Source organism: Acinonyx jubatus, chromosome B4 (genome assembly GCF_027475565.1).
Source record: "Acinonyx jubatus isolate Ajub_Pintada_27869175 chromosome B4, VMU_Ajub_asm_v1.0, whole genome shotgun sequence".
Lineage (NCBI taxonomy): Eukaryota > Metazoa > Chordata > Mammalia > Carnivora > Felidae > Acinonyx > Acinonyx jubatus.
Window position 1 is genome coordinate 108,648,454 of NC_069387.1, and position 13,494 is coordinate 108,661,947.

Below are 13,494 nucleotides of genomic sequence, written 5' to 3' on the forward strand. Positions count from 1 at the left end.
TCCAGTAAGCTCAAGGGGCAAAGTAAACACTTAGCACAAGCCTCTCAGGAAAGCAGATGTTAACAGGGTAGCTAAGTGAAACTCAAGCCAGCTTCAAGTCCAGATTGGTGCACTAGAATCTTGTAAAGATCTACTTCCATATCCCTCCATGCAGATGCTTTTGTGAAGAAGTGAAATAAAAATACTCTAGGGACACCTGGGTGGCTCAGTCGGTTGAGTGTCTGACCTCGGCTCAAGTCATGATCTCATAGTTCTGGGAGTTCAAGCCCCACGTGGGCTAGCTGCTGTCAAGCACAGAGCCCATTTCCGGTCCCCTGTTCCCGTCTCTTTGCCCCTTCACCGCTTGCAGTCTCTCAAAATTAAAAAAAACACTAAAAAAGATCCTAAAGTATTGGTGATCGCTAAAACATGTTAATATGCTCTAGTAACAAAAACCGAACAACCTAGAAATGAATTTTTTAATATGAAAAGACAAACAATGGCTTTAATGTAAACAGGGAATTTGAGAATTTCAGTGGATTCAATATATGGAAAAAAATGAGAAAAGTCACTATTGATAGTCCTTACTCTAAAGGTAAATGCTATTTAAAGAGGAAATGACTCACATGTATAGACTTCTACTAAGGGCCACACACAGGAGGAACAGTTTGCAAATATTGCATATAACCTTCCCACCAATCAGATTTTACAGGTTAGTAAAACATGCTTCAGTGGGATTAAGTAACTTGTTTATGGCCACTCTGCTAGTAAACCCCTGAGCTGGGTTTAAACCAGTATCTACACTATACTAGGAAGGAAAATCCTGGGCTAGTCACATAATAAAACTGATTTCATTTATATTTAATGAACTATTCAATTTTTTCGAAAATACCTACGCTGTGGATGGCGTATAGGTCCATTTAGCTGAATCAGTTTTTGATTGAAGCCACCATATCAAATTATTACTAGGCTGGGTAAACAAGTAGCACAGGTAAATCAAGTTACACTTCACTGTAGGTTTTTAAAAAATTGCATAGCTAGAGGGAGGGGAAAAAAAAAACAAAGTGATAAGTTGTTCCTTCTGATAAAAACAAAATTAAGTGCTTTCAGACTTCTAAGAGCTACCTATTCATTTAACAAACATGTATGGGAGTGCCTGGGTGGTTCAGTTGGTTAAGCGTCTGGCTTTGGCTCAGGTCATGATCTCGTGGTTCTGGAGTTCGAGCCCCGCGATGGGCTCTATGCTGACAGCTCAGAGCCTGGAGCCTGCTTCACATTCTGCGTCTCCCTTTCTCTCTGCCCCTCTCCCTCTTGTGTTCTCTTTCAAAAATAAACAAACATTTAAAAAAACGTATGGTGTACCTGATAGGTATGTAAGATAAAGACACAGCAGATGTCTTCTTTGGCCCAGGAGGGACAGCTAAACCTGACTTTGGGGGAACTGAAGGAGAGGCTCAGAGATAGCTCCTGGGAGATGACCTCTTCTTCAGGGGTGAATAGCAGGTAGCCAGATCAAAGAAAGCAGGGGTGAAGACACCTGGCAGAGGAAGTAGGAAGTGCCCATAGCATTGAGAAGACAGGGCATTTTCATGGAACTTCACATTGATGACATGACTGGAAAATGAATTTCAAGGAATAAATAATAAAACAGAGGAAGCTAGAGAGATAGGCAGAGGTCCTCCCAATTTTGCTAACTGGTGTGGATTTTATCTTAGAGACATGGGGAGCTCTTTATCTTAGAGCAGGGGAGGATCAAGATCTGATTTTAGGAAGGCTTATCAGGCATCAGAATGAAGGATAGACTGGGGCTTGTGGAGGTCACTGAAGTCATCAACTAGGACAGATGCAGTGGGAGTGAAGAGAAATGGAAATGGACGAGTTCAAGAGGATATGAAGTTGAATGGGACTTGGGTGATGGGCAGAAAGTGTGTGGGATAAAAGGAGGAGGAGTCACAAATGACCTCCAGTTCCAGTTTAGGTGACGGGGTAAAAAGTAGAGCTATTCACTGAGCCAGGATATGTAGGAGAAGTGGTAGCTGGAGATTATTGGAAGTTATCACCGAAAACCTTGGGGGATAACCCCTGTAAGGGGGAGAAGAACTGTCTGTATAGGAGAGGAGAGAATGAGAAGCGGAGCACGAGAGGCAAGTCTGTTGATTGTGGGATCTGCAATCACTGTAAAAGGAAAGCACAAGAGGGCAAGTGTGAGCAATAAAACAGGCACTGAAAGAGGTCAACCTGATGGTTGCTGAAAAATACCTAATGGGGTTGACGCTGCTAAGGATAGTTTCCACGGAGTGACAGAGCTAGGAATCAAACCACAGTGGTAAATGAGCCAGGGGGAAATTTCAAGGCGATATACTACAACAGCTTGAAAAGGAAGGAGAACAGGTAATCTGGAAAGGCTAGAGAGTTCACTTTAGTCTGGGTAGAAGCAAAGACAGCTTGGAAAGAGTGGAGCCGTAATGATGCGCTAAGCTTTCTTCTTTCTTAAAGGGTCTGTGCCTGGGAACAACTCCCCTGTGGTCCATGACAGCCAAGTGAGCTGCGAGGCTTGGCCACTGTGGAAATCCCTGCAAAGAACTACCTCAGGCTAGAATCTAGGGCCTAGGTGTTCAAATTTTGCTATTACTATTTTGGAATAGACATGTACAAGGCAGAAGCATTTGTGCCAGCAGTAGACATTACGTCATTAGAAACATGGTAATGTAAGTCATTAGCTATTCATAAATACAGCAGTTATATAAAAACAGAAGGAAAGAATTCCCCCAAGCAGTATAATCTGCCGTATTTTAGGGAAATGCTGGTTGATGACTAATTCTAATCAATTTTATGAGGATGATATGTAACAAACCAAACTATGCTAGAAAATTGCTAGGTGCTAGTTTAATGTTGAACCTAGATGTACATATTTGTTGCCAGATTTTTTTTTTTTGATGTAAGTATACATTTTCAAAGAAATAAGAGACAGGCCCCCAAATCGGCAAAAGTATAGGAACATAGAAAAAAAATTTTAGGGCAGTTTTGAAATTCAGATATTCACCTTCAAACACTCCACAGGCACAGGACCTTGTTCACTATTATGTCAATTAGCTGCTCTTAAAATTAAACCACAATATGCACTCCCAGTGTCGTAGCTTTCCAACAAACAGCTACAAAAACACAAATTATAATTTATACTCTCTCAACTATGTGACTCACTTCTGAAAGTGGGATGCATGTAAATCAAAAGCTCTGCACTTTTTGAAAACTTGTAAAATCTTCTGCACTCCCAACAACTGAGAGATGGAAAATGAATGCAGATTCCAGCTGCTATCTGATCCCATGTGCTGAATTTGGACTGAATGACTCCCCTATAGAACTTCTTGTGTTTTGTTTTGTCCTATGGTTGCAATTAAATGGGCTCAGATGTGTTGTCAGATCAGCTACCAGGAGTCTTACAAGTTGGGTCTCTAAGGGACTTTTAATCTTTTAATTTTTAAGAACTTAATCTGAGGAAGCAGCTCAGAAAAATCTCTGAAGGTCTTCTCACCTGGGCTTTTTTTATTTTTTTATTTTTTTTACCACATTAAAATAAACCAAATCTTTATACTCTGCTTTAACTGCTTCCAACAGCATCAAAACCAGTGGGAGTTAAAGGCACAAACTCAAAGAACACTCACAATCTTGATCATTTTCTCCATCACATCAGATGATAAGCCCAGTTTGCAAAGGTCACGGCATAAGCATTCCTGATTATGCAACGTGTGCTAGATACACCAACTGCTTTGGTGGAGTTGAATAAACTGTTCAAATGTTACCTGCTTTCACTGAAGGTGCCCTAACCGGAAACAGCGTTGGGGGGGGGGGGGAATTGGCTGTCTTACCTTTAGAAGAAAATGTAATCATCCGGGGTGTTTATGAAGATTTCAGATTCCTAAGCATCATACAGAATCAAAATTTCTGAGGGTGCATCACAAAGATGTGCACTTATAACAAGCCCTCCATGTGATTTTTAGGTATTCTTTAAAATCTGAGACATGCTATTTTAGGCTGTACTAGCTCATGGGTGCTATATCATTACAGAAAACAAAAAGGTCTAAAAAGGTAAATGAGTTTACATTTGGTTCAAGGGCTACATATTAGATGCTCTGGATTTAGAGCAACTTGAAAAAAGGAAAGCTAAATGTAATGAACAGTGTAGGAGTAGTGAGCGTCGAGGATACTGCGGATTGGCTCTTTCAATTCCTACTCCATCTCTCTCCTAGCATATTCTCCTACACTGTGGTGGCTGCAAAACTTCCATTCCTTTGTAGTCAGCTACAATTGCAGATGTGACTTAGGTTCTCGCAATCAGGCACAACTCTGCAAGACTGATGTGGGAAGGAAATTCTTGAGAAAAGAAGCTGGGTGTTGGGCATGCATTTTGCTCCCTTGGGTGGTAATGCGGGCAGAAACTCCCTGCCATCAGTAGCAGTAAGAGCTTCCTGCATTAGCTGTAACAGTTTTACAGACAGTGGTGGATTTAACTGGGTTCCAGGCAACCAGAGTATTCCGGAAGTTCAGACTCCTCTTCTAGCCCTTCCAGTGGTTTTATAAGCCATCAAATACATTTCATTATATCCCCCACTCTGTTTAGCTGGAACGGTTTATCCCATCTGCAACTAACCCCTAAGCAATACTTGGAGAAAAAGAACCCAAGTTATTAAGCACTTCTTATAAAGGTTAGTCTAAACTTTCTGTAGGAATTTTCCATTAGTGTTTCAAAATTGAAACTGTAAGATAAGGATCACTTTAAAATTTAAGAAAAAAAAAAAAAGAGAAATTTTTGATGGTCAACCCCGGAGAATGTTAATGTAATTCTACCACCTAAAGCACAGCAAAGCATCCATCTCTGACATGCCCGGGACATGTTCCTTTGGTAACAGTACACTTCATCAGCAAGTTCATTATTGATGCAGGAGATAATGTTTAGAACAGAAGAACATCAGCAAAGTAAGACATGGATTCAAATCCCGATTCTGTCACTGACATGCTATAACCTTGAACCAATTATGTAACTTCTCTGAGCCTCAGTTTTCTCATGGGGCGGGGAGGGAATAGCATTTCTTTAGATTTTTGAAAAGATTAATTAAGACAGTATTATGTAAAGCACCGACAAGAGGCCTGGAACAGATCATGACATGACTGCCAATGCTATAGGTATTTTATCATTACTACTACTCCTTTAGATGCTGAATTCAAAACTAACAGTTGTACTAATAGTGAATTTCACATTCCATTTATGTTCTGCTTCCCTGTAGATTAAAGATCAGCACAGGAAGATGATAAAGAGTTTGTGAAACTGCCCTGGGTTTGGATTTGGATCAGCTCTCCCAAAGCAGGTAGGCCATCTTGACCTGGTGTAAAAGTGAGGCTGAACTGTTTGGGCCATGGGTGAATGTTAATCTAAACAGCAGAGTTTCAAAAGTCAGCTTGAGCTTCAGCAATAAATAAATTCAAGACCGCTTTCGAAAACAGAATGTGTGTACTCATGCACAGAGAAGCAGTGTGGAGTAGGGCCTGGGGGACAGTGATTCAGACTACCAAGGGGCACCTACGTGGCTCAGTTAAGTGGGTGTCTGAGCCTTGACTTCGGCTCAGGTCTTGATCTCATGTCATGGGGGCAAGCCCCGCATCAGTCTCTCCACTGAGCATGGAGCCTGCTTGGTGTCTCTCCCTCTCTATAAATAAACAAATATAAAGTGCCCCTTCCCCACTCTATAAATAAACAAATTTTAAAATCAGACTGCCCAACTTTGAATCCCCAGTCTGCCACTGACCTGCCTTGTGGCCTATGGAAAGTTTATCTTTCTGTGCTTTAGTCTTCTTACCTGTACCATGGGCCTAATAGAACCTACTTTCCAGGCCTGTTGAGGACTAATATGCAAAGCACTTGGTACGGTACTGGACAGGAGGCACACCCCTGTAAAAGTTACCATTGTTAACAACGACACTTAGAACAAGCATCCCAGATAATGTTATTTCCAAACTTCAAGCCAAAACTCTGGGCACCATCCTTGATTCTTCCCCTATTTCCATATCCAGTCTCTTATGCCCTGTTAGTTCTACCAGCAAAATAAATCTTGCAACATTCACTTCTCTCCGTCTCATCTTGTACGGCTACAGTACAGGCTCCACGCTTGCCCAGAAGCCTTCAAAGGCCTCTAAATGGCCTTCTCTACTTTCACGCTTGCTACTTACAACAGTGTGGCCCTTTGGGAATACACGACAGTACTCACTGCTTGCTTCGAATCTCTGCATACCTTTCCGTTCCATTTACAACAACATGTGAGCTGCTGACCAAGGCCTAAAAGGCTCTATTTAATATAAACTTGCCTACTTCCATGTTCCCATCTTAGCATGCCCTCTCTCCCCACCATACTCACCACAACCCCACCGGCCTCCTTTTTGTTCTGGAAACACCTGAAATGTATTCCTGCCATTAGCCCTTTGCACTCGCTGCCGTGAGCTTTCTCCTCTTGGGCTCTGCAAAGGCAAGTCCTTCTCGTCACTCAGGATTCAGTTCAAATACCACCTGCTCAGAGAAACCTTCCCAAGGTGACCCGTCTTCAGCAGCTCCAAACCTCCTATCACAGTTTTATTTCCACGGAATCACTTTTCATCAGAAAGTTCTCCTGCTTACCCAGTTAGTTTACTTGTTTATCACCTGTCCCTACTGACAAGCATGTCAATGGTGTGAAGATGAGAAGTCTATTGTTCTTGCTCTTCACTCTTACCTCCAGCACCTGGAGCTGCTCCTCACTCACAGCACAGGATCCTTATGTGTGCGTGGCACACGGTGCAACCTGCTACTGAAGTATCCACAAAACGCAAACCTTCTCTTATACGGGACAGACCACGATGGTTAGAGTGCAAACGCGGGTTTACGAACTGGGGTACAGATGAAGTCTGGATAATGTAGGCTTCAATTCTCAGCAGCCAGTGTCCAGATTCACACAACTGAATTGCAACATCATCCACCAGTTTTGCTTATAATCTGTCTCTTGCACTGGGGTCTGAGCACCACCGGCCAGTATTTGCGGTGTCTCACCATTTTGTCCAGAATGGATAGAGCCGTGACGAGCACTGGGAAGCCTCTCGTGAATATTTTTTAAATGAACGAACACAGGAAGGACAAACAAAAGAGTTTTGCTCATCAGTAGGCCATAAACCATTGTCCTACTTCTCACTCGAGGGTCCGGTGAGTGCTAAATCCTAATGACATGTATAAGTAATATTCCACATTCTCTTAATTATTCAAAGTGTGACATTAGCTAACTGCTTTTTGGTTTGAACTTCTAACCATTATCTCTGTACCTTTAAGTACTTTTCTAGCTCCATGAAAATAGTAAATTGGGATATAAAACCAGGGGTAGACTGTAAGCTCCATGAAGCACAGCAATGAGGTGATTTTTTTCACTACAGTATTTCTAGCCTCTAGCACAGTGCCTTACAGTAAATGCTACAGAAACAACTAATGAATAAGGAACTACTGGAAAATGCCTTTCCTGGCAGATGTGGCCAAAGCACAACATTAAGCCAAGGTGCTGACCTGCCTGTAAAATCCTCAGAATTCTTTTTTTTTTTTTTAAGTTTATTTTGAGAGACAGAAAGTGTGCACATACATACAGCATAAGCAAGGGAGGGGCAGAGACAGAGAGGGAGAAAGAGAATCCTAAGCAAGCTTTGCACTGTCAGCACATGGAGCCTGATGCGGGGCTCAATCCCACAAACCAGGAGATCAAGACCCAAGCCAAAATCAAGATGGATGCCCAACCGACTGAGCCATCCAGGCACCCCCCTCAGAATTCCCTTTCTAAAGAACCTAGATTAAGTATAATTTTGGAGTTACTTTCCTTTATTGACCCAACAGGAGCATATTAAAACAAAACAACAATAAAAACCCCACAGATCTGGAATGCAGACACTTTCCTATGTTAAGTTCAGGGGAAATCTCTGAGAATCCTACAATTCTGCACTTCATTTAGAATTCAGAATACAACAACTGTAAATTTCTCCCTGTCTCCCCAGTGAGCTGCAATCCATCAAGATTTCTCAAGCAGTCAATAAAAAAAAATTACTTATGGTGCTTCTGCACTGGGAACACTTGCAGAGACTAGGACTTCACTTGGGAGCAGATATGTTCAGAAGCAATGACACAGGTTAAGCTTTTAAATGCTAATCTTATCTCTTCCCAAAGCATGGGTTGACTTAGCTCTAGGTCATCCCTAGAGACCTACTACAGCAGGCAAAAACAAGCTCTTAAGCTATTATTATTATTTTTTTTTTGTCATCCAGACCTATTTCTAGTATGATTGAAGATATAAAAAGCTCCCTTTTCTTCAGGAGAGTAAGACAGGCATACTTTAACTGCTGCCCTCTCCCTTGACTTGTATGCAAGAAATAAAACAGCATGCTGGAAAATTCATGCACCAACTCAAATGACACTCTCCGCCCCACTCCCATAGGCTTCAGTCATGCCTAACAGTAGGAAAATGCAATAGTAAGTGGTCAGCCCTTTTATTCCAATTTTTCACCATGATATTCATGAAGTTATACTTAGCATTCTCCATGATATCACTTATGGAAGAGAAGACTCCAAATTCAGTACAGAAAGAAGACTTAACAACAGAAATTAAAAGGCCGAGCTTTTACAGTGTATCAGGATACCAGTACAGGCATCACAGGTTTTTAAAATTTTTTAAAAGATTCTGAGTTAACAGTCTTCAGAGTAAATGTAAACTATTTTGTGTTCTGAAATTCTTTCTCAAGTTGGACTTGGAAGCTTACTTGATAATATTCCCTGGTTTAAAAAAACAAAAGAAGAAGATGAAAAACGTACTTTAAAACCCTCAAGTTCTTACTCTAAGTCCGGGAGGAAAAAAACAAAAAACAAAAAACGAACTTTCTTCTTGAATCAGGAAAGAGGGTGAGTGGGTAGCCATGCAAGATAATCCTTGGCGGGGGGTGGGGGGGGGTGGGGGGGTGGGGGGGGAGAGTTTCTTTTCAAAGCAGCTGCTTTGCTGAGGAATTAAAGGAAGCTGGGGGGAATAAATGTAAACAGGGGACTGCCTGGGTAGCACAGAGGCTCTCTCACCATAGCTGGGAGAATGGGGATCTACTTCCTCGGGACGTGGAGAGAGGCCTGTGTGGGCAGCACCTCCAGTTAAGTGAAATTTAAAAGATATGCTTCAGCTGCTCTATGATTTAGGTGCCAAATCCGCACAGATAATTATGCACATCTATTTCATGGTTTCATTTTTGTAGGTTATCTCCTCTTCTCATTTATGGTACTTTTTGGAGCTTTCATTTTCCAATCAGGGCAGGAGGTAGACTTTGCTCTTTTTGAGGTAATAATTATTTAATATCTGAGAAGTTTTATGGGTTCCAGAAATGTTAACATTTTAGTTCTACACCCCAAATGGAGCTTACCTGATTAAGAAAAAAAGACAGACCATGCTATAAGGTTGCCTAACTTTAAAATTTCAGAACTTTGGGGCGCCTGGGTGGCCTCAGTCAATTGAGCATCTGACTCTTGATTTCTGCTAAGATCATGATCTCATGGTTTCTGAGTGTGAGCCCAGCATCGGGCTCCACACTGACAGCACGGAGCCTGCTTGGGATTCATTCTCTCTCTGTCTCTCTCTCTCTCTCTCTCTCTCTCTCTCTCTCTCTGCCCCTCTCACACTCTCTCTCAAAGTAAGCTTTGAAAAAAAAAGTTCAGAACTTTGAAAACTTGGCATCCAAAGAGTTTTATGAATTTTTTAAAGTATACGAATCCTATACTATATTGTTACTCTAGCACTGTATGGTAAAGCAGCATTATTACTTCCCTGAGTCACTAACATGGTGTATTCTAATCACAGATGAAACTTGAAAACATCTCTTATTAATCCTCCTCTAACCTTCTTCCTCTGCATGTAAATAGATCTTTGATCTTAAGTACTGAAACATCATTTTTTGCTAAATTCCTTAACCACATCTGTCTTAAATTCTTAAATGTCACTCAAATTGAGCCATCTAATACTTCTCATATTGTCATATTTCTGTCTCCTATCACTTTCCAGATAGCGATTATACACATCAGTATCAGAATGTATAGAACACCCTGTCTCTGTCTACTGCACTGGCTAACTATTAAGTAACAGAAATTATGAAAAGAAAATCTAAAAGGAAGCATCTTGAATGTAGGTAAGCTGTGGAGTAAACCTACTTTACTTACAACAATCGTATTCATTATATTATATATGATTATTAATTGTATTGTATATCAAGGAAAACACGTTATCCAGGCAATACAAGAAGATGACAAATACCAGTACAAAGCAAAGGCTTAGGAGCAAACAGATCAGGTCTGAAGACTGACTAGATAGAAGATGCGAAGTCACTTGCTCAACCTCCCCAAGCCCACATTCCTCTTCTGTCAAAAGGAACATCCACAGTACCACTCTCACAGATGGAGACAGGGGAGATAAAGCATGTATTTTTTTTTTTTTCATCAGCAACAGTATTATGCCTCAAATCTTTTCTGGCTCTTAAACCTTCTATACATCTTAGTTAGCAACACTGCTGGCACCTGATATTCGACCTATTGTATTATTTCCTTAAGGATGGCCAGTAACTTGGGGTACCTGGGTGGCTCAGTCAGTTAAGCATTTGACTCTTGATTTCCATTCAGTTCATGATCTCACAGTTCATGGGTTCAAGCCCTGTGTTGGGCTCCTTGCCAACGGTGCAGAGCCTGCTTGGGATTCTGTCTGCTGTTCAGTCTGCCCCTCCCCTCTTCATGCACACGGTTTCTCATGTGTACACGCTTTCTCGCTCAAAATGAATAAACTTAAAAAAAAAAAAAAAGATGGCCAGAACTTTCCCACCCTCCTCTCTGTTTTAATCCATGGTCTCCATTCTCTTCTACAAGCCCAACTGGCCCATTTCTCTCTCCAAACAGAGTTATGTTTGAACAACATATATTTGTGTGGGCCAGTGTTATCTGCATGGTTATACGTACTTCTTACTGATACCAACGCAGAATAGTACTATTCTAAAGTGTTCTTCTTACCTCCTAACTAAATCAGTCTCCTTAGTGCCAACCCATATATCAACTGAGGTCAGCAGGCATAAAAATGATAAATACCCAGATCCAAGCTCAGAATGCGGCATCTGATCAGAGTTTGGTTCAGAAAATCTTTACCAAGATTCTGGTGCTGGGCCACTAACTGGAGATACCAACATGAGGCAATTTAGACAGGCAGACAGGTAAGAAGATAATTTCAGTACATTGTTTTCATTCTATGATTTTTTGCTTTGGTTTTGTTTTGTTTTGTTTGAGAGTGAGATAGCATGAGTGGGGGAGGGGCAGAGAGAGACAGAGAGAGAATCCCAAGCGGGCTTTGCACTACTGGTGCAGAGCCCAATGTGGGGCTCCAACTCACGAATCGTGAGATCATGACCTGAACGGAAATCAAGAGTCGGACATTTAAACGACTGAGACACCAGGGTGCTCCTATGTGATTTTTTTTTTTTTTAAATGCTACGGAAGCACAGGGTAGATCCGGGGAGTAAGGATGAAGAATAAGAGCAAACAAACGTCACAGAGGGCTTCTTGGAAGAGGAAGTAACTCAGAGGATGGAGAAGGGCTGACAGGGCCAGAAGACCAAGTCTGGTGTGCTAGGTGCATCACTACACCTTTATTACAGTGTCAGATGACACCATAATAAAATTTACCACTCAGGGAGCAGAGGGAATAAGCAACAGACAACAGAGAACCCTGTATAGTGTGCTGAGGGTTTGGACTTTATCCTGCGGGTAATGAAAAGGCAGGGGAGGATTTTAAACCAGGATAGTTACACAGCGAGACTCCCTCTAATCACTCTAGATTGTGTGCACTAGACTCTTTCAAACTACAGAAATCACCATTTGTTTTGTTGGATAATGAAATGGACACCCTTGGAAAGACTAAAACATCAAGACCACATAACTGTATTCAGGACATGGATCTCCTGTGTGGGCAAATTCTTGTTCTGACATTCCTGCAGAACCCTTCAAATGTCAGGACACAAATTTTGGGGTAGAGATGCAAAACTAAGCTCCCTTGTACTCCAACTCTCCTCCTAGACCACTAACAAAAATAATATGTGACAATGTTCCATCCCATTCTCCTTTGGGTCTGAAAATAATGGACTTATACTTTTTTTTCCCCCTTAACATTTAAAAGAAATTTCGCTTCTTGGTTTCACAGTCTTGGTTCAATTTTTTTTGTTGTTGTTGTTAAATCTACTCTGAACTGAACCCAAAAATCACATCGTGCATTTCTAGGTTGGTAATTTAATCACCGAGGTAGCAATGGTAAGAGATTTAGTCAAGAAACCTCTAGAAAGGCTCTTTAGATTATACAATGTCAGGAAACAGGAGCTGTTTTCTTTCACAAGTGCTTTGAACCAGTCAGCACTCCATCAAAAGGAACACAACAGTTTAATGTTCCGTCAAAGAATGGAATGCTTGTTTACCTGAAGTAACAGACTGATAAAAGTAGCTTGTTTGATTGATACAAACTTACTTGAAGATTAACCTGGACAATCAAGCCCTCACACTCTAAACACAATTACCTTCAGGAAAATAGAACCTGAATTCACAAGGAAAACACTCCCAAATTATTGATCCCTACACACTTATTAAATTTAGTACTTGCAAAATAATTAAGTCAAATTAAAAAAAAAAACTTAAAAAAGCTTTGAAAGCAAAAACACACTTTGCTTAAAAGCACCTAGAATTTATTGCAGGTACTGGCTCGTTTAATCCTGACAACCATCTGAGGAATTAGAACTGTTGTAAACCTCGTTTTACAAATCAGAAAATCAGAATATTGTGAAGGATATGAAGGTCATATCAGAAGGATGTGAAGGTCATCCTTCTGAAGAGATGACTCCAGATTTAGGAATCTCCAAAGCTATCAATACATACTACACATAAGGTTGTTTGAGGCTCATTTTTGGAAGACATTAATACAAAGCATTTGTATATTTAGAAAGTTTGCATTTTTTAATCACTCAAGAGTTAGAATAACATGACCTAGACCCCTGAGTGGAACAGCATGGTCTACAGAGCACTCACTGCTCAATTATCTCCTCTCTCTCTCTCTCTCTCTCTCTCTCTATCTCTCTCTCTCTCTCTCACACACACACACACACACACACACACACACACACACACACACAGCTTGTGAGGTAGCCAAGACGTATGTCAGCATCCTTAGTTACAAAGGAGGATGTGGATCCTGAGCCAGACCCCTTACTCATCTCCAATTACCATACACAATCCCATTTCCCACATCACCCATAACCTCTGCTTTTTAACAACAGATTTTAAATTATTATAGCCATCACATAAATGGAACAAACCCACAGAGTACACAGTCTGGCATATACTGATCTTATCTTTGCTGGTAAAATATAGCCCCAAAGATTAGAGATACCACTTATCAAACATCGGTTTTG

The 13,494-nt window shown here is 41.0% G+C and overlaps 1 protein-coding gene across 7 annotated transcripts in view; it reads right to left on the reverse strand.

The window, feature by feature from the left end:
* KITLG (KIT ligand) overlaps nt 1-13,494 on the reverse strand; it is a 97,081-nt gene that overhangs the window by 59,027 nt on the left and 24,560 nt on the right. The window contains exon 1 of one of the 7 annotated variants that reach the window (XM_053226583.1): nt 876-958. The exons of the other annotated variants lie outside the window; for them this stretch is intronic. Coding sequence (XP_053082558.1) covers nt 876-899 — 24 coding nt within the window. The 5' untranslated portion in view covers nt 900-958. Of the gene's footprint in view, nt 1-875; nt 959-13,494 lie in introns of those variants that run through there. 7 annotated transcript variants of the gene reach the window in all.